Genomic DNA, 21,929 nt, shown 5'->3' with positions numbered 1-21,929 from the left:
TTTACTTCAGAGCTACTTAGTATTTGTTGAGTAAAGGATCTCCAACGATTGCGAAATGAGAACGATTAATTCACAAGCTGGAGGATTTGCCTACTGCGACGAACCCATACCATGACAGGGAAGACAATGGCTGCTACGGTCGACTTGAGGATCCAAAGCACAGCCAGACAGGTGATTTGGACCAGGGTGAAGAGGTGCACCTTCCTCAGGGGAACGTGGCGCAGATATATGAAGTCGGGCTGGTGCTTTGCAGGCATCAGGTACAGTTTGATTCTGTCCCAAAACTTTTGGGGAGAAAAGTGAGCCGGAGCCTTTTTTTAAGTCAAGGCATCTTTAATTATACAGCACATTTAAAAGAGAAGTGTCTGCCAAAGTGCTGCGCAATAAAATCAATAAAATCAACAATTTTAACAAAGGTGTTTGCGACGAGTAGCCAGAACGCTGATGCCAAACGTGCTCAGTTTAAACTAAACACAGTCACATGCGTGCACAAGAACGGACAGACAGACCTGAACACCGCTGAGAGAGGCCACTCCCATGTAGAGGAAGACCCCATAGAGCACAGGCATGGGGATGAACTATCAAGATACCACAGAATGAATCTTATTCAGCAATGATAAGAGTGTAAATATGCCGTGCAAGAATAACACTGAGTCATGCAGAATTCTGAGTAAATGGTAATTTTGTATAAAGTGCTATTGTATCATAATACAGTTCCAAAGCAAATATCAAGAATCACAGAATATACACTGGATGTGATGCTGTTCCATCACACAGCACATCCTCAAGTGCTACTCAGAACTGAGACACACCTAAACTTTTGTCTGTGTGCCAGAGTAGCCGTAGGAGTCATGGTGCTTTAGTAATCATGACAATCATTATTATTGTCCTAGGTTACTATTTGTTGCTGCCTCACCTGCAGTATAGGTGCAAGGAAGATGGAGACCCCCGTCAGGACAAACACCAAAATCCCTGTCAGTCTCTGTTCCCTGGATGCCAGAAAAGACACCCAGGGGAGTCAAAATTTCACATTTGCAGTGACACCAAAAGAGCCCATCTCAACGTAGGTTCCAAACCCCCCCAACCCTCTCACTGACTGCTTATTCCCTCCATCCTCACCACACTCCCATGCCCTGTACCCCATCACATCCTCACTACTCCCCATAACATGTACCCCATCACCTCCTCACTACCCCCCCATGCCCTGTACCCCATCACCTCCTCACCACACTCCCATGCCCTGTACCCCATCACATCCTCACCACACTCCCATGCCCTGTACCCCATCACATCCTCACTACCCCCCCATAACCTGTACCCCATTACCTCCTCACCACACTCCATGCCCTGTACCCCATCACCTCCTCACCACCCCCTATGCCCTGTACCCCATCACCTCCTCACCACACTCCCATGCCCTGTACCCCATCACATCCTCACTACCCCCCCATAACCTGTACCCCATCACCTCCTCACCACACTCCCATGCCCTGTACCCCATCACCTCCTCACCACACTCCCATGCCCTGTACCCCATCACCTCCTCACCACCCCCCCATGCCCTGTACCCCATCACCTCCTCACCACCTCCCATGCCCTGTACCCCATCACCTCCTCACCACCCCCCATGCCCTGTATCCCATCACCTCCTCACCACCCCCCATGCCCTGTACCCCATCACCACCTCCCATGCCCTGTACCCCATCACATCCTCACCACACTCCCATGCCCTGTACCCCATCACATCCTCACTACTCCCCATAACCTGTACCCCATCACCTCCTCACTACCCCCCCATGCCCTGTACCCCATCACCTTCTCACCACACTCCCATGCCCTGTACCCCATCACATCCTCACCACACTCCCATGCCCTGTACCCCATCACATCCTCACTACCCCCCCATAACCTGTACCCCATTACCTCCTCACCACACTCCATGCCCTGTACCCCATCACCTCCTCACCACCCCCTATGCCCTGTACCCCATCACCTCCTCACCACACTCCCATGCCCTGTACCCCATCACATCCTCACTACCCCCCCCATAACCTGTACCCCATCACCTCCTCACCACACTCCCATGCCCTGTACCCCATCACCTCCTCACCACACTCCCATGCCCTGTACCTCATCACCTCCTCACCACACTCCATGCCCTGTACCCCATCACCTCCTCACCACCCCCTATGCCCTGTACCCCATCACCTCCTCACCACACTCCCATGCCCTGTACCCCATCACCTCTTCACCACCCCCCATGCCCTGTACCCCATCACCTCACCGCACTCCCAGAAACTGCGGCTGCTCTCCTGGTGCACTGCACTCGCTCTCCATCTTCAGGGAGTCGATGTGGGCGATGGAGATCACGGTGGCTGCCACATACCAAGGCAGCCCCAGGAGGGAGCAGGCGGCCATCAGGATCCCAACCCAGAAGAGGTCCAGGTGATACCCACACCCTTTCTGTTCCAGGGACGAGCGGAGATGGAAAGTCGGGGAGTCAAACGAGGCAAACGCAGTCTGGAATGCTGGGGAATTTGGGCCCCACAACAGGAACAAAGTGCTGCACCACAAACCATCTAAAGCAGCTCAAGCCTAGATGAACACTACAACTCACAGGAGCCGGGGTGGCACTCATCACGTTTGACTACCTTGAGCTTATTTTCCTTGCGGTTGACGATGACAGCAGTGATCTGCTGGTCCATGAAGATGAGGATGGTGACGAGGAGTGCAGGGACGAAGCTGGCTAGACACATCCACCACGGGTTCTTCCCAAACGGCTCCACAATCCAGCCCCGGTCTGAGCGGGTTGGCTGAGAGGTACAATCCATCAAAGGAGAAGCAAATACACAGAGACTTATATTCATGGGTGAGGTGCCATGTTTTGTGTGAACAGTCGTGGCTCAAACTCACACAGTCAGGTATCGGCAAACTATCGGCCACATGCATCGGCAAACTAACAAGCATCCTCTAGAGCAGCCATACCTTGAACTCTGTAGGCACTATCAGCTTGGGCGTTTGTAGCCCTATTAACATATCAAGACCCACAAACGTCATGATTGACATCAGGGTGGAGAAATCACTGATGAGTTTCCGAAGCTTATTAGGCAGAAAGACAAATGAGAGCAGAGAGAGATGTAAACAAGAGCAGCATGGAAAGGCAATGGTTAGGGTAGCTTTTCGAAAGGAATCAATCAAGTGTAGGATTTACTATTTTAACTATATTTATATGAAGAGCTAATGTTACACAGCCATCAGTTTAATTGGATCAAAACAAGTTTTTTCAGTGACCCCTGATTTTAGGGATGAACGAGAAAGGAAGGCTCATGGGAGTTTTACTTACACAAAAATGTTCAGAGGGCAGAAGGAAAAATGATTGGTTCAGGGAGATAACCAATCAAATTGTAGATGAGGTGGGTCCAAGCAACTAGAGGAGGCAAGGTCAACTAATCAGATGTCTTGGTCCCGCCTCCTGATGTTGCTTGGACCCACCTCCTCTACAATATGATTGGTTATCTCCCTGAACCAATCATTGCTTCTTCTGCCCTCAGAACATTTTTGTGTAAGTATAACTCCCACGAGTGAAAGGGAGCCATGTGGGGGTGGCTGGGGTAGGAGTCTGGGACCTTGATCTCTGTGGGAACATGTAGTTTGGGGGTATCCAAGTTCAGCAGGTGGTCCAGCATGCAGAAGACGAGGATGGAAATAATAATGGCAAAGTCACTGATGAGGGAGCGGCACTGGAGCAGAGACAGGGGGGGTGGTGGTGGGGTGGGGGGGAAGGTCAGGACAGAGAAGGGGATGCTTATTATCAACCCGACCATCTCCGTTTTACCTGGTTAATCTATGCATGCCTCTCTTTCTGTAAATCACTGCCTGGCATGGTTAGTGTTTCCTGTAGGTATAACTGTGGATGATCAATGGTGCGTCACACTGGTCCAGTACAGTCTCTCCCTCACTTTCCTTAGCACTTGTTCGCTTTCCTGTTGAGACTGCTAACACCCCCATGCCAGCCTCACCTTGGTGGGAAAGTAGCGGCTGAATTTGAACTTCTTGAGCGAGACGGTCATGGAGTAGGTGCCAAAAAAGAGGATGAAGGACATCAGTGCCAGGTCTGGGACATATTTGCAGGAGTTTCCTATGAGGGAGCCGCCATAGAAGAGACATTCCTTCTGGCTGAGTTGGCTCCAATCTAAAGCTGTATCATTCAGCTGAGGGGAGTGGGGGAGACATATAGCAGGCAGACAGACAGAGAGGTTAGAGGGAGGGGGATTTTTGTAATGGGTGGGTGGGGATAAAAGAGAAAGGATAAAAAGAAAAACAAACGAGAGATGAATTGATTTACAATTAGAGACAAAGATTCTGAAGAAACATCTGAAACCAAGCGAGACCTATATCATGGTAACAGTTTTGATGAGCATGGGAAGCGTCAAACTCATCGCCTTGGCAACGCACCGCAGAGAGTTCGCTGGTGCGGTCCACTGATGTTGGGCCAGAAATGTTGAACATGGAGTCTGCTGCTCTTGCAGGAGAAGAGAAGGGAATTACAAATTCAGTCCAATAATACAACACAGATTTTATAATGATGAATTACAGAAGAATAATTATATATTCATTTTCCACTGGGAAATTATACATCCAATAACACTTAAATGATACCTTTCAAAAGTCAAACATATACAACTGTGTATATTCCAAAAACCCTTAAAAAGGACATAGTGCCATAATTCAAAATCTTCAAGCACTAAACCTAAAACAAAACATGGATTCTGCAAATTAAATAGTATATTGGATACAGTATACATAGGTGATTCTTAAGACAGTCCATTCCCAAAATGCGGGCTGTCTGGCAGGGAGCTGGGAGGGAGCAAAAATGTGGACTGTTTGCAGGTCCCCGAGGACTGAGATCACAGGTCAATGCAGTGCCTGGCTGCACAAGCACAGCAGGATATCAAATTCCAATAGAAATGAGTGACACTATTGATGGGTATTGATATCATCATGCAAATTTGTCAGCATTTTACTTATTGGATGTTTATCTGGCCTTGAACCAATCACTGCTGTTCGATTTTCCACCTTCATCTCTTGCATTGTAAGCCAGATCCAGGCTCCACCCTCCTTGAGTACTGGGGACACACTTACACTGACTGGGGGCTTGGCACTCACACACACTTACACTGACTGGGGGCTTGGCACTCACACACACTTACACTGACCGGGGGCTTGGCACTCACACACACTTACACTAACTGGGGGCTTGGCACTCACACACACTTACACTGACTGGGGGCTTGGCACTCACACACACTTACACTGACCGGGGGCTTGGCACTCACACACACTTACACTAACTGGGGGCTTGGCACTCACACACACTTACACTGACCGGGGGCTTGGCACTCACACACACTTACACTGACCGGGGGCTTGGCACTCACACACACTTACACTAACTGGGGGCTTGGCACTCACACACACTTACACTGACTGGGGGCTTGGCACTCGCACTTGTACATGGTGACGTATTCTGGCTTGTAGCCTCTATTAATGGGGTAGTAGTTGAAGGAGGCCACCATCTTCTTGATTGCATCAGAAATGAAGATGAAGGAGATGAGGCTGGAGAAGCCCTCCTCCGTGAAGCGTGTGATGTACTTGATGATGAAGCTGGCGTCCGTGGCGACCAGAATCAAACACTGCAGGCATGAGTGCAGGCCGATCCACAGGCGCAGCTCCATGTAATCAATGTGATTATTCCTGCGGAGGGAAAGAGACAAACCCCACAATGTGATAAAAACCTGTTATTTTGATGCTGTGGGGACCATTTTTCTCACGTATTTCCTTGTCTCTGTTTTTTTTTCTAAATTACCAAAGCCTACTCATCACATGACATACTTTACTGCCTCACAATGCATGATGAAATTTGCCTTATGCTGTCAATGATACAACATTAAGTGTACAGCCTAAAAAATATATTTGATTGTTGGGATTAGGGTTTTCCCCATAGACATGAATGAAGAGATTGTGTGTGTGTCTCTGTGTGTGTGTGTGTGTGTGAGAGAGAGAGAGAGAGAGAGAGAGAGAGAGAATAAATTTATATTTTTTCTATTTAAAGTTGTATTTTCTATTTGTCATTATATTTAAAATATTCTGTCTTATTCTACATATTTCTCTTTTAGGTCATTAAACCGAAGAAAGAAAACATCATATTGTTACTATTTAATTAGGTCCACAATGGCAGCATCTGTACTCAACACGTACAGCCTTTGTTTCCTGTCATTATTCCCTAAACGATACAGTTTAACAAGTACTTTTGTTGCATTTACATTGTATTAGGTACAAACTTAAAACAATTTAAAGTACACAGGAGGATGTGTGTAGGTTATTTGCAAATACTACGGCATTTTATATAAGGGACTTGAGCATCCACAGATTTTGGTATCCGTGGGGGGGTCCTGGAATCAACCCCTGCAGATTCCAAGGGCTGACTGTATCTCCTAGCAGTCAGGGCAGAGATGAGTGCATAATATTAATGTGTAACTCCAGTACAGTACGACACCAATCCTGAGCTGCTTCTTCATTTCCCTGTTTCCTTCCCTGTCCGTTTCCTGCCCACCCCTCTGACTATCTGTGTGCCCATTAGCCAGGACGGCTCTGAACTCACTTGCTGAACTCGAACAGCAGCTTCTCAAAGATGAGGATGGGTCCTGTGGAGCTGAGGATGATGAGGGGCTGGCCTCCGAAGAAGCAGAACACGGTGCCGGCCAGGGCTGTGCCCAGGAAGCTCTCCATCACACCCTGAGTGCGGGACAGAGGAAGAGAGGAAGCCTCCACAACCTCGGTTATGTATGTCAGCATTTGTACATCTGTGCCTTTTTCATCCTGTCAGTAAATGAGTGCATGTTTACAAACTAGAGCACAATTAAACAGGATCTGCTCTTTGCGTCTATATATAGTGTTTATGGTGGCATTTATTGTTTGTTTGTTGTCATCATGTGTTGCTGTTTTTATTAATTTACAATTGACAATACCATTGATAGCTGAAGTGAGATCCCATCAGGTGTATGTTGTCCATGGGGAGCAGGATTACCATGAATGGGCTATCACCATGAATGGGCTATCACCATGAATGGGCTATCACCATGAATGGGCTATCACCATGTGCTCATACGCAGCGGTAGTTAATAAAGAATCCAATGGGAAGTTGGTTATGGTGCACAAAAAAATCATACAACCATCACTGGATGAGGGTAACTGAAAAGGAAGGAAGTGGCCCCCTTTGCTCGACCCACCTGGTAGTTGTCTGTGGCGTCCCCCAGCAGCCCACCGAAGGCGATGGCGTTGGTGATGCAGCCCAGGTAGATGAAGAGCACGGCAGAGATGGACTGGATGTGGAACCCCCCGTAGAAGTCGCTAAAAAGCCAGGGCAACTTCCGCTTGATGTCCAGACACAGGCCGCCACAGAACCTGCCGCCAGGTGCATTGTGGGTTAGACCGATCCAGCCTAGTGGGCTGCTCTGGCCCCTGCTGGCTGTGATATGAAACTAGAGATCTCTTAGCTCAACAGCACCAAAAGGCTTTTGAAAGTGAGAGTATTGGTTTTATTGTTGTTCTATATTCTTCGTTGCTTGGCGGATATTCAGACTTAGTAACATGTGGCAAAGTTACGATATATCATACCTATTATCTTTTGTACACACTGTACCATACCAGCCCACATTCACTACAAGTAGATAGATAGATAGATAGATAGATAGATAGATAGATAGATAAGATAGATAAGATAGATTAAATAGATAGATAGATAGATAGATAGATAGATAAGATAGATAAGATAGATAGATAGATAGATAGATAGATAGATAGATAGATAGATAAAAGATCTAAGGTTATACTCGGATGCTTCCCAGCTTATTCCAGTAAACTCATTGCTATGCCCGTTAACTTCTGACTTACTTTCCAGTAAAGACCAGCTCCTCTCCCAGTTCGTGTGGCATTGGTATGTCCTCTTCAGGGGCCGGGCTTCCCACTATCCCGTTCACCTGGCCCAGCTCGTTGAGGGAGAAGACTGACTTCCTGAACACAGAGACGACAGAAACGGGTGGAGCTGGCATATAATAAAGGTTAAAATGAGCTTCTGTAGCTCAACAAGTGAAGCGCTGCACTAATAATGCACAGGTTGTGTGTTTGGGTAGCAGGGAACACACATGAAGTGTAACCCTTCCCTCTTCTATAAGACACTTTGAATAAAAGCATCACATAAATAAAAATAAAAGAAGGAATTAACAATTATTATCATTTTATTGCACCAAGGTTTTCCTTAATGTTGTGCATTTATATTGTATTATTTCATTTTGTTTTTACGACACTGAAGAGCACTATGAAGCCACACTGGGGCCGTTCTTACCTCATGTCAGCAGAGGGCACCTTCTTGGGGGGCTCAATGCGGATTTTGGGGTCCCACTCTCCGGGTGGCAGCACAGTGACCTCGTCCAGGAACTCGTCAATGCCGGCGATGAGGTCATCTCTGTCCCTGGCCTTGTACGCTACGTCGCTGAAGAGCTGGAGGAAGAGAATCATTGAGGTGTCTGTGGGACTGATATCGTAGTAAGAGTTAAGAGCACGTGCTCCACATGTCATACTTACGTCATCTACCATGAGCGTAGCTATGGCTCTGCCAATCTCAGTGTAGGACCTGCCTTTTCTCTGAGGTCCAAGCAGCACAAACAGGAACCTTTTAGGGAGGGTTTAACATGTAAGTACCTCATTACCACCACACAGACAGATGCTGAGAAGCATGGCTCACCTGCTTCTGCTTGCCACTGACACCTATTACCCTCTTTCAACAATACCTTCCATGTCCATACACTACTCTATAACATGAAGCCCAGGTAAGGGTTACAAATGGTAGGACAGGCCCACAGACACTGGTCACCTGGTGGGGACTGGAACTTCTGTCAGTCCTCCCAGAGTGGTGGCCTGTGCCAGGCGGACGAAGGCCACGAAGGGCTTCTCCAGGAAGTCCACCTCCCCCACCAGCACGTTGGATGCCTCAGCATCACGCGGGATCTTCTTCATGAACTTGTTCTTCAGCTGGACAGTGGTGTGTGAGAGGGTGATGTCTTAGTGCTTAATAATCAGTACTCAGCTGGATTACTGTCAGCAGCATGTAAACATACTGTCCACTAACGCCATCTTGCTGACATGAGGTTGAGCCCACAGGCACACAACATAAACACAGGCACAAAACAGGCAAACACACATGAACAAAGGCACACAACAGGCAAACACACATGAACAAAGGCACACAACAGGCAAACACACATAAACACAGGCACACAACAGGCAAACACACATAAACACAGGCACAAAACAGGCAAACACACATAAACACAGGCACACAACAGGCAAACACACATAAACACAGGCACACAACAGGCAAACACACATAAACACAGGCACACAACAGGCAAACACACATAAACACAGGCACACAGCAAGCCAGTCCCTGCATGGACATTAAAACACACTAAATGCAGCAATCACAAACAGCATCACCATTCAACAAATTTATTGAATTACAACAGAACCCTGAACAGGAAATTACCACCGAGGTGATAAGGGACATAATGGATTTTATTATTTTTGCAGTCTCATGCTTTCTTTCTCCCCAAATGAGACTTGCATTGGCTCCCACCAGCCATTTTTGACCAAATGTAAAACTAATTTCCTTGGAAAAAAGTAGAGAAGCATTACAAAACAATTCTGACAACTCTGATAAGTATGGATGCTGTATCTTTATGATGGAATAGCAATACTACCCAAAAGCAGAACCATCACCTGCCTCTTTTTAACCTGCTGTTACTATACAGAGTTCTTAACACTTCTGTACTGCAGCCCCCAGATGGTCACCTGCTCTCCCGGCTGCATGTGACGGCTGCATGATCTGTGCTTTCGTGAAAAGCACCTCACTTCATGAGACTTTTCAAAGCCTTGTTCTTCAGCATTGACCTTGGTCACAATCTCTAGTGCCCTGAGGTCTTATTTTGAAGCTCAGTCGAGTTATTTAACTGAATGTAAACTGGTCTCGGTCAGGCCTGCGAGGTTCGATTGCGTTCCAGCATGTTTTAACTGTTTAAGTTTTAACTGTGAGGAAACGGGAAATCGAAACTGACAGTATGTCTGCCCTGTAGTAACCCCCCCCCCCCCCCCAGCTGGCAAACACCTCAGAACATGTGAGCCGTAAGTGTTTGGGTGGGGGGAGCAGCCCCCCTGAGTGGCAAGCTAATGATTCTGTCAGTCACGGACAAAGGCAGGAAGATGAAAGAGTGCGGTAGGTGTCCCCTGCCACGGGGGGGGGGGAGGGTAACTCATTAAACTGGGCTCCCACACAAGCAGGATGTGTGTGCATGTGTGTGTGTGTGGGGGGGTGATAAGCTCAGAAACAGGGGTGCTTTTGTTTCCAAGGGTATGAACTGACTTACACGCCCCACCTCAACTCCTCAAAATAGAAGCCTGCCATTGATTGTTGTCAGAATGACCCTGGCATCTGTAAAGACCTGACTGGCCTGCTGTGTTAGGTCTCCTTTACTGACAAACCCCTCAGTTTCCTGGGCTTTTCCTTTAAGTCGCAATGACCTGAATTAAAAAAAAAACAGGCTTAATGTGCTTTCAGTAGGTTGGTGGCCAACTCACTTGTGAGAGGATTAGCTACTCCCTCAGTTCTGGCCGACGTAATTCCATTGCCCCCCTACTGACCCCTGCCACATTCCGAGCCTGACCATGAAACACACACACACACATACACACACACACACACACACACACACGCACATGTAGGGTATACATATCCTTATGGGGACCGCCCATTCATTTCAATGCACACACACATACACACACACACACACACAGCTGGGACAGGAGTGGGAAAATGTCAATCAAACAAATCTGTGTTACCTTACCTGGTCTGTGCTGGGCGTGTCTGAAATATCATTCATACTCTGACTTTGTGCATGATCTGAAATTATACCAAAAACAAGCACTGGACACATTAGCCGGAGGACCGAGGAATCAAGGACTAAGACCTGCTCATTAATTTCTCTTTATTTAAAGCATCTGTCACTAACAGTAACACTAACATTAACACTTACACTAACACTGTTAGCCTCAATGTGCATCAACTTACTGTATCCCAGCCTAATTGACACAATGCTACTGGATCCTCACAAAGCTGATTTGTGAGCAAATCATATTAGGGGAAAATGGGAGAAAACACAGCAATTTGCAGAAGTCAAACCCTTATACTGCAAAATTGCCCATAACCCTTTTCTGCAAGAACACTGCAAATCTCGCAAGTGATAAAGAAAAATGTAAATCCCACTGTGTAATGTTGTGACAGCAGCTATTAGGAAACCCAGACATATACGTAAAAGTCTCATGTATTTCAGGTTGTGCAGATATGAAGAGCAATACTGTATAAATGAAACACGGCTACTGCTAATTTGGAGCCTATTGATTAATTCAACTCACACATTTTTGCACGGTCAATACAGTGATAAGGTTTGACATTTCCTGCTAGAGGGTTGTTGTTGGGTTTATGCTGTAATTGCATCCCCCCGATAAGGCCTGTGGTGTTGTGCTATGTAGGTATTCATTGATTCATGTCTTCCTTTCCTCTCTTGGTTCTGGTTGGTTAGTGGTTAAGACACTGTCAGCTTAATTCGCCCTTGGCGGTGCCACATGGTTACTTTCTTGTGTATTTCGCTTAACACCAAGACCCAGTGGTGACAGCGGGCGAGAGACGGGTCTCCGGGGCAGACTCACGCAGGTGCCCGTAGCTGGCTGCGTGCCGCGCCCGCAGGTCCTCGGTGGAGCGGTGGAAGCCGCTCCCCGGGTGGGGGCTGCAGCTCGGACTGCGGTCTGGTGGGGGAGGGGGCAGAAGATGGAAGGAAGGGAGGGAGGGAGGGAAGGAAGAAGGAAGGGAGGGAGGAAAAATGGAAGGAAGGAAGGAAGGAAGGAAGGAAGGGAAGAAGGAAGGAAGGGAGGGAGGGAGGGAAGAAGGAAGGAAGGGAGGGAGGGAGGGAAGGAAGAAGGAAGGGAGGGAGGAAAAATGGAAGGAAGGAAGGAAGGAAGGAAGGAAGGGAAGAAGGAAGGAAGGGAGGGAGGGAGGGAAGAAGGAAGGAAGGGAGGGAGGGAGGGAAGGAAGAAGGAAGGGAGGGAGGAAAAATGGAAGGAAGGAAGGAAGGGAAGAAGGAAGGAAGGGAGGGAGGGAGGGAAGAAGGATGGAAGGAAGGGAGGGAGGAAAAATTGAAGGAAGGAAGGGAGGGAGGAAGGAAGAGAGGGAGGAAAAATGGAAGGAAGGAAGTGAGGGAAGAAGGAAGGAAGGAAGGGAGGGAGGAAAGATGGAAGGAAGGAAGGAAGGAAGGGAGGGAGGGAGGGAGGGAAGAAGGAAGGAAGGGAGGGAGGGAGGAAGGGAGGGAGGAAAAATGGAAGGAAGGAAGGGAGGAAGGGAGGGAGGAAAAATGGAAGGAAGGAAGGGAGGGAGAAAGGGAGGGAGGAAAAATGGAAGGAAGGAAGGGAGGGAGGAAGGAAGAGAGGGAGGAAAAATGGAAGGAAGGAAGTGAGGGAAGAAGGAAGGAAGGGAGGGAGGAAAGATGGAAGGAAGGAAGGAAGGAAGGGAGGGAGGGAGGGAGGGAAGAAGGAAGGAAGGGAGGGAGGGAGGAAGGGAGGGAGGAAAAATGGAAGGAAGGAAGGGAGGAAGGGAGGGAGGAAAAATGGAAGGAAGGAAGGGAGGGAGAAAGGGAGGGAGGAAAAATGGAAGGAAGGGAGGGAAGAAGGAAGGAAGGGAGGGAGGAAAGATGGAAGGAAGGAAGGAAGGGAGGGAGGGAGGAAGGGAGGGAGGAAAAATGGAAGGAAGGAAGGAAGGGAGGGAAGAAGGAAGGAAGGGAGGGAGGGAGGAAGAAAGAGTGCCAAAGAAGAAAAGGCAGAGTGATGGATACAGCAGAAGATGGAGTTTGTATGTGTGTTAGTATGAAATTGGCTGGATTGAGTTAAATTACATTACTACTTCGATGTTGAAAGCAATTTCCTGTGAGCAGATATGCAGAATTATAGATTTATATATAGAATTATAGATAATAAAAATGAGCAAAAAAGACAGCACAATTGATTGATTCAACAGAAGCAACCACTTGTACTTTTTGTGAAATTATAAATGTATTTGCAGAAAAAATGCCGCAGTTATGGCATCCCTTCTGATGTGTCCTCCGATTATGAGGACGAAAACGTCCAGCCACATTATATACAAACTTAAACAACAAATTAGAAGGAAGCTTTTCCTCCATATAGAATCTTTTGAGATCCTTAATATTGTTTGGCTGAAGTCAGAGGTTTCAACAGCTTCAGATCCAATGAGCAGAGACGCGGTGAGCAGGCCATTGTGGTGATGATTCTGTGCACTGACATTCTGTCTTTGTAGATCATTTTATTTATGAATGTCATTCTACTGGGTTAATGCATCATGCATTTGTAAAATAGTCATGGAAAGCCTTGATACAGCCTTTGTTACTCATCTTTACCACCAGTGCCATGATTTTTTTTGTGATTCCCAGTTATCATTCCATCCTTATTGAAACAGCATTCCATGGAGGCTACTCCATACAATATACTTTAATCTATGAGCTACTATACAAATTTGTATGCAGCCATCACAGACATGAATGGAATTTGAGCAGAGACGTGTGAAGCTGGAGCACGGGGAGGTGGGGGCAGGATGGCAAATCGGATGCTCACTTGCAGAGGAAGACTTGCCGATGTCAGCCAGGGAGCGGTGGATGGGCTTCTTGGTCTGGTGTCGGTGTTTCCGCAGCAGGACGAAGACGACTTTCTCCTTCAGACTGGGTGCTAGCAGCCCCTCCTCCACCTGCCGCTCCACAATCCCGTCTGCCGGCGGCCGGGCATCGGGAAGACAAGCCCAGGGAGACATCCAGGCATCGGGAAGACAAGCCCAGGGAGACATCCAGGCATTGGGAAGACAAGCCCAGGGAGACATCCAGGCATCGGGAAGACAAGCCCAGGGAGACATCCGGGCGTCGGGAAGACAAACCCAGGGAGATATCCGGGCGTCGGGAAGACAAGCCCAGGGAGACATCCGGACATCGGGAAGACAAGCCCAGGGAGATATCCGGGCATCGGGAAGACAAACCCAGGGAGACATCCGGGCATCGGGAAGACAAGCCCAGGGAGACATCCGGGCATCGGGAAGACAAGCCCAGGGAGACATCCGGACATCGGGAAGACAAGCCCAGGGAGACATCCGGGCATCGGGAAGACAAGCCCAGGGAGACATCCGGACATCGGGAAGACAAGCCCAGGGAGACATCCGGACATCGGGAAGACAAACCCAGGGAGACATCCGGGCATCGGGAAGACAAACCCAGGGAGACATCCGGACATCGGGAAGACAAGCCCAGGGAGACATCCGGACATCGGGAAGACAAACCCAGGGAGACATCCGGGCATCGGGAAGACAAACCCAGGGAGACATCCGGACATCGGGAAGACAAGCCCAGGGAGACATCCGGACATCGGGAAGACAAACCCAGGGAGACATCCGGGCATCGGGAAGACAAACCCAGGGAGACATCCTAAGCTCTAGTCATACCATAGCACCAGTCAAACGTCTAATATAAGACTTACATTTAATCCTAGAATTTCCAGGGACATTATGGCTCTCAATCAGTTCCCATTCAATAAATAAATAAAATATGCCAAACAAAGTTTTGAAGCTGGTTTCATTTGTTATGTGTTGTTGTTAGGATTTATTTGTAGGTTATTTGAGTAGACAACAGGTCACAAGAAGCTTTAAAGGTTAGTTCAACTATAAAGTGTGACATACGATATGTTAACAACGAAAAATATACTGGGGTCCATGAAGGCACTGAAACTATTAAAATGGGTTTGAACTGCAAGTAAACTGCTATGTAATTTCTTAATGGAGGTTAGCTGAGGGGAGACCTAACAGCCCAGAGAGCGTGATGCCGTGATGAGGTCCAGCTCACCCACGATCTGGGGCAGGGAGGAGCCCTCCAGGTCCAGCAGGACGGTACACGACTGCAGGTAGGTGCGCAACTCAAACAGGCTGTGCAGTGACAGGGTGGAGACGTGTGGTTTGCTCCAGCGCTCCCCACCCTTCTCCACCTTCTCCTCAAACTTCACCCACCTGATGAAAGACATGGTGAGAAGTTGGTAAAAGACGGGCAGGTAAAAAGTGTGTCTCCCATCTTTACAGTAAAAGACGGGCAGGTAAAAAGTGTGTCTCCCATGTTTACAGTAAAAGATGGGCAGGTAAAAAGTGTGTCTCCCATCTTTACAGTAAAAGACCTACCTGGCCGACTCCATCCATTCTAGCTCGGTGCCATCATGCTGTAGAGTGTCCATCTCAGTGAAGAGGGTGGGTGTCGGCATGTCATCGTCACCGAGGATGTAGCGCAGGCGCTCTGCTGCTGGTGAGACTGGGAGCGGGGGAGAGACATGTCCTGTCAGCCCAGCCGCCTGGTAACACCCTCACCAAACCTACACCCCCATGCAGATCACAGAGCCCATCTGGAGAAGCAAGACCTTCACTGTCTACCTCTAGTGGAAAACAATGTGCTTTCACATTTATATAAACGCACACACACATACAGTGGCACCTCAGTTCTCGAACTCATTAGAACTCGAATTTCTTAAAAGTCGAACCAACCACTTCCAAAAAATACTACCTAGAACTTGATCTGAATCTCAGAAGTCAAACCGTGAACACCGACATAAGATAACTTGTACAAGCGGGGAAATGAGTCACGCGGCACGTCTCTCAGCGGAAACATAGGGTAACGCTTCAGTCTCAGCCTCACATTAGCTGTGATAGCATCGGCCATGTTTACACTAGCTGAATACGTATATTTAGACAGTAAAAATACATTTAGACAATGATAGACACATTAGACAGTAACAGTAATTATTACTATATAATAAATATATAATAAACTATACATTTAAAAACAAAGATTTCTTATTAATTATTTTAATATTAATAATAAACCATTCATGCATTTAATTATAATAATATTGTTGTGCCGAGCGGGACAGAACGGAGACAAAGGCGCAGACGTCAGGGTATCGGGGAATACGGGGTTTAATTACAGGTAAGGCAGGCAAAACGCAGACGGACAATACAATGACCAGACTGGGGAAACAAACTGAAACGCGGACGAAATACAGAGGGCTAATGACAACAACCAGAAACAGCTGATCACAGGGGGATTCCACACGGGGTTAACGATGGGGCGTGGCACACGGAAGGAGCGGAGGATCAGGGCAGGACACATTGTTTTTAACTTTACACATTGTTTGGATACATTTATTTTCTTACTTTACAAATTACTGTTTTGATAAATGTGCTTAGATGTGTTTAGTACAGTATTTGCTCTTCTTGTTTTATCCGGTTCATTTAGTGTTTAAATGCTAAAAAAAACATATTTAGATGTAATTTTTTGGGCCGGGAACCAATTCATTGATTGTCCATTATTTCTTATGGGGAAAATTTGATCACAACTCAAACTTTTTAGGATTCGATCCAGAGTTCTAAACGGATTAAATTCAAGTTCTGAGGTACCACTGTATATCCACATTATGGCACTCAGGGAACCCTTACTGGAAAAAAGGTTTTTCATGTTCATCAAATAATTATTGGCAAATACACATTATTACACCCTGATCAACCTATCCACTGTACGGCACCTAGTTTCCAGACTTCAAAAAAACATCGCCACTCCAGCTGCTAACGACTTAATCATATTAATACACAAGTTTACACAACCATTAAAAAACATTATCCAGACATAAAGTCAATGAAATAAAAACATTAATAAAATTTGTTAGCACTTTAATATGGCCGTTGGTTGAACAAAGCACTCAATTTTCAGTTCTCGGCCTAATTAATAAAATAAGCCAGCATACAGGCCTATCCATTCAATCTATCCTGAATTACAAGGGTTTCCAGCCAACCACAAGTCGTAACATGGGAACTTCCGACCGCCCACTTTCGACAGACCTCTCAGCCAGCCAATAACCTGCAGCTCCTTGAAACAGGAAGAGATGAACAAACCAGAGCAACGTGATGGGATCCTGAAGTAGTTTTAACAGAAAACAAAGAGGCACAATTGACTGGCGGCAAATAGGAGATAGTGGTTTGCCTAGAACTTGCTCTGTTGTGTCCTGCACCGTCAATAGTGAAATGCAGCCACACATTTGGTTCTCCTGCCTACCGAGTAGGGACAGAGATGAAGGAGGAGTACCCACCACACCAAGAGCCACCTCAGGGGTGAGAACCTGAGTGCAGCCGTGCAGCGAGTGATACCTCAGCACCACACTAGTCTGAATGGAAGTGTGAGTTTTTTTCCGGTGGCTGGAGTGCCAATCCTGCCCCCAGGAAAGCGAAGGCAAGAGATAAATCTTAAGTCTTCAGGATATTGGGGGGGGGGGGGACCTTGAGGGAAACTTATGGGACCTAGATAGCAAAATAGTTTATGTCTGCAGCAATCACTTCATCACTGCAATTAATATGTCTAGTCCACATAATATAATTACGATTATTAATTATTGTACACAATAGCCTAAACAAAACTGCCAAAGCGGTTCTGCACATTAACAACAGTAAAATGAAGAACGTGGACATACTAAGAAGGAAATGGTACAGTGACAGGCTTTATGATAGGTTACAACTGAGCGGGGGGGAGGGGGGGGCTCATCCCCAGCATGAAGTAAATGCCACGTCCAGCCCTGGCCTATGTGTCCGATCCCGATTTCCCCCGGGTGTGGCTTGCTTCTTGTTCCTGCCCTTTTGTTAATTAGCAGCCGCTGCCTTGCGTTTGCCCCTTTGTTAAGTCCTGTATATTAGTGTCTCAGTCTCATGCTCCCCATCTGGTCAGTGTTACCTGTGTACGTGTGCAACCCTGCCTGTTACCCTCAATAAATGCCCCCACTTGGGGAAATGCAAACTGCAGCCTGCCTCTGGGTCATACCTTGTTCGCCTGTCATGACAGTGAAATGTGATCAAATTATGTAAACGAATCAACATAACATGACATACCCATTATGTTATAAGGAGAAACATACGTTGTTCAAGTCTATAATTCAGATTCTCATTTTAAACAGATAAATTAGCATAATACTGCAAGTGTCATGACTGGGCAAGGATGGATGCGAGAACAAGATTAGGGGGAATGAAAAGGGCTTTATTGGGGAAAACAAAACAGAAGCAGGGCAAACTCAAAAGACCACAAGGGATTGAAACAGGAAGATGTAGATTTGGCAGGGCTGAAGCACAGGACAAAATCTAGGGGCACATACAGGGAGCAACATCAATGACTGAACTGGGGGGCACATGACTGGGAGGCACTTTATAATACTATTTATGAGGGAGCAAACGAGAGGCAGCTGGAGTGATCCACACGAGGGCTGAAACGAGAGGTAAGACAAAACAAGCAACAGGTGTGGTTTGGTAGAGGCACTCTAGGGAGAGAACGAGAGGGGAAGGCAGACAGGACACAACAGCAAGCCCTTCTCATTTTGATGAGATAATTTCATAACTCTATAACAAGATACTTTAATATTTCAGTATAACAAGATAATCTTATTATAATACGATAATCTTGTATCTCGTTATAACAAGATAATCTGAGATCTTATTGTAACGAGATAGTCTTCATGTTTTAACGGTATACTTTCTTTTTACAACAAGATACAGATCTTGTTATAACTTGTCTCGTTATAATGAGAAAATGAGCAAATGTATTTTATTATGGTGGCAGCAATACACTGCTGTAGGTTAGCATCTTGTGGCTGTCAGGATTTAAAACCCGAGCTTATTTGGACATGTTTGTGGAAGTTGTTTGGGTTTTTAAGTGTTTTATTTTGGGAAGGTACCATGGCTTGTACTGCTCTGAAAAAGGGGACGCAGGCTAAAGGGCTACTGGAATAAAAAACACATTACAATATATAAAGCAAAACAAATGTAATGATAACCAAACATTATGTATATAAGCCTGCACATGATACCCACAATGACCTAGATACACTTTCTCCCCACTTTATCATCCTCCTTCAGAAATTTAAAATTGGCACATGATTATTACATAATTTTTTGTGCATTGGAAAACGATCATTCGCATTATCCTTTTCCCCCAAAGCAATCCATGCTCAACAATTTTTATGAAACTACACGTCCTTAATTATTCATAGTTGTGATGCATCATATTCTGTAGTCACACTTTGTTCAGCCAGAAATTAGATTAGGGTAGAGATATGTTAACTCCAGACCCCTATAATGTGACAGATTATATAAATTTATGTGGATAGTAACTGTATGCTTTTATATAACACAAATACAATTACCAGCTCATTTTGCTTATTTATATAAGCTGGATAATATTATGGAGCAAACTGGGCTACATGCAGAGGGATCTCTGAAGGTGAGCTGCCTAACCCCATCCAACCATCCATCCATCCATCCATTATCCATACCGCTTTATCCATCTGGGCTGCGGGGAAGCTGGAGCCAATGCCGAACCACATCTGGTCATTATATTACCTCTCCACCTATAAGAAATGTCCACTAACCTGATAATACTTCATAAATGCTCTTAATGTTGTATTTTCTTTTGATAATAATCTTATGTTCTTGTTTAGGACACAAGGCTTGCTTACGAAGATGTTGTGTAGCTTCTGCTCAAATACTGCTTACACTTGTACCTTTGCATTCATTGGAAGCTGTGCCTACTCGACCCCTTGACAGCCGTATGTTATAACGTGCCATTTCTCTCCCGTCTATGTTGCTTGGGACAAAAGCGTCTGCTAAATCAAATGAATGAAAACTATGGCTGTCACATTCGATTATATTAGTAATCCAGTAATCTACTGATTAATCTGACGATTCATCGAGTAATTGTTTATAATATAATATAATATAATATAATATAATATAATATAATATAATATAATATAATATACACTCAGAAACAAAAAACGTAAGATGGAGTGGTGGAAATGAATCTGCACGTGGTGAAAGGTCATGTGACTGTATCGCAATGATTATAATATCAGATCAAACGCATAACAGCTCTAGTTGGCAGTGTGGGGGCACTGCTGGTCTGCACGGGTACCAGTTAATTACATCCAAATCGGACCATTACTTCTGTGTGCTTAACTTTTTTGTCACTGAGTATAATATGATTTACAACTGGTTTACACTAAGTGACAATAAGGAAATTGTAGGCACTCCAATTCACTTTTAAGTCGCATGTTATTGGACAGTGGAGGGAAACTGGAGGATCCACTGAAAAAGCCAGGCACCCACGGGGTGAACACGCAAACTCCACAAACACAAAGCGGCGGAGTATAGATCTGCTTTGCAAAATTGCCAGAGGACTGCATTTTCTACATTAATGTTAAGTGCGTACACGAACATGATTCCCTCTTTATCTGGGTCCTATCCTCCATGTGCCTTCTTCATTTCGCTATATTGCCAAGTAACTGATTAGGAAAAATTTTAATCGAAGCCTTCTGATGGCCAAGTAGCCTAATCAAGTTTAATCGATTAATCGTGACAACTGTAATGTAAATGTAAAATTTGCTGTTTGCCTTTGGTCAATGTACGTGAGTATAATTCGTTTTTCAATTTAAGACAGAACATACAAAAACAAAACAGGGTAATTTTCATCAATTTGACTAGACCAATCCTTAAGGGAAAAATGGAAAACGACGTTTTGCATTTATTGGAGTCTTTCTAAAGAAGTCAGAAAACGACTGTGTTTGGATGTAGGTTAACGTTGTATTGTAGGGTGAATTCAAGAATTGTGGGACATTAGGTAATGTGGAACAATTAAGCTATGACAAGTTTATTTCCTAAAGTAGATCCAATTAGAATAGTTGTTATTGGGAGCTGGTATAGATAGCACATGATCCGAAAAACACGATTTTATTGGTCTGAGGTCACAGTCGAGGGCGTGGCAAGCATTTTGCGGGAATGATCATCAGAAATCACAGCGTGAGGTGAATTACGTACTTTTGATTGTAAATCTGTTATAAAAAATAAATTGCACCTAATTTTGATGTAATTATGTCTATTATATACTACTGCAGTAAATTAAATACTTTAAATAGACAAAGTTCTATTTAATTTTTTTTCAGCTGTCCCACTTTACCAATATAATTAGGGAAAGAGGGACAGTATGTTTCAGGTCATGTGGGACAGTTTTATAGGCTCTCCCAAGAAGAGAGAAGGTACATATGTGACAGGATGGAGTCTCAACTCCTAAATATATTCAATAAGTAGACATAATATATAATATATAAATAATAATATGTATTTATTTATGAAATGGGAAAAAAATGCCAACTCGAATTTGTTCAGTTGTTTTAGTGTATAATGTCACCAAGGCAGGGAGGTGCAGAAAAGAAAGTTAGAAAGGTGAAGGGGCAGAGACAGCTTAGTGATGGAGTGAGGAAAGGAGGGCAAAAGAAGGTTAGAGAGGTGAAGGGGCAGAGACAGCTCAGTGATGGAGTGAGGAAAGGAGGGCAAAAGAAGGTTAGAGAGGTGAAGGGGCAGAGACAGCTCAGTGATGGAGTGAGGAAAGGAGGGCAAAAGAAGGTTAGAAAGGTGAAGGGGCAGAGACAGCTCAGTGATGGAGTGAGGAAAGGAGGGCAAAAGGAGGTTAGAGAGGTGAAGGGGCAGAGACAACTCAGTGATGGAGTGAGGAAAGGAGGGCAAAAGAAGGTTAGAGAGGTGAAGGGGCAGAGACAACTCAGTGATGGAGTGAGGAAAGGAGGGCAAAAGAAGGTTAGAGAGGTGAAGGGGCAGAGACAGCTCAGTGATGGAGTGAGGAAAGGAGGGC

The 21,929-nt window shown here is 45.7% G+C and overlaps 1 protein-coding gene across 1 annotated transcript; it reads right to left on the bottom strand.

The window, feature by feature from the left end:
- Window positions 1–2,280: 2,280 nt before the first annotated feature.
- slc4a5b (solute carrier family 4 member 5b) lies at window positions 2,281–19,760 on the bottom strand. Its single transcript, XM_072714036.1, has 19 exons — window positions 19,744–19,760; window positions 19,561–19,635; window positions 15,383–15,509; window positions 15,057–15,217; window positions 13,789–13,938; window positions 11,821–11,916; window positions 10,959–11,014; window positions 8,933–9,090; window positions 8,644–8,731; window positions 8,405–8,559; window positions 7,954–8,073; window positions 7,290–7,464; window positions 6,662–6,795; window positions 5,483–5,754; window positions 4,456–4,517; window positions 4,020–4,211; window positions 3,627–3,740; window positions 2,652–2,813; window positions 2,281–2,463 (listed from the first exon to the last, which is right to left on the bottom strand). Exons 3-19 carry the CDS (start codon window positions 15,460–15,462, stop codon window positions 2,281–2,283), a joined length of 2,358 nt encoding a protein of 785 aa, XP_072570137.1. The 5' UTR covers window positions 15,463–15,509; window positions 19,561–19,635; window positions 19,744–19,760.
- Window positions 19,761–21,929: the final 2,169 nt, after the last annotated feature.

This window comes from Paramormyrops kingsleyae, chromosome 7 (assembly GCF_048594095.1).
Source record: "Paramormyrops kingsleyae isolate MSU_618 chromosome 7, PKINGS_0.4, whole genome shotgun sequence".
Classification (NCBI taxonomy): Eukaryota; Metazoa; Chordata; class Actinopteri; order Osteoglossiformes; family Mormyridae; genus Paramormyrops; species Paramormyrops kingsleyae.
Note: the sequence above shows the minus strand (reverse complement) of the source record. Positions and strands in the feature narration are given on the sequence as shown.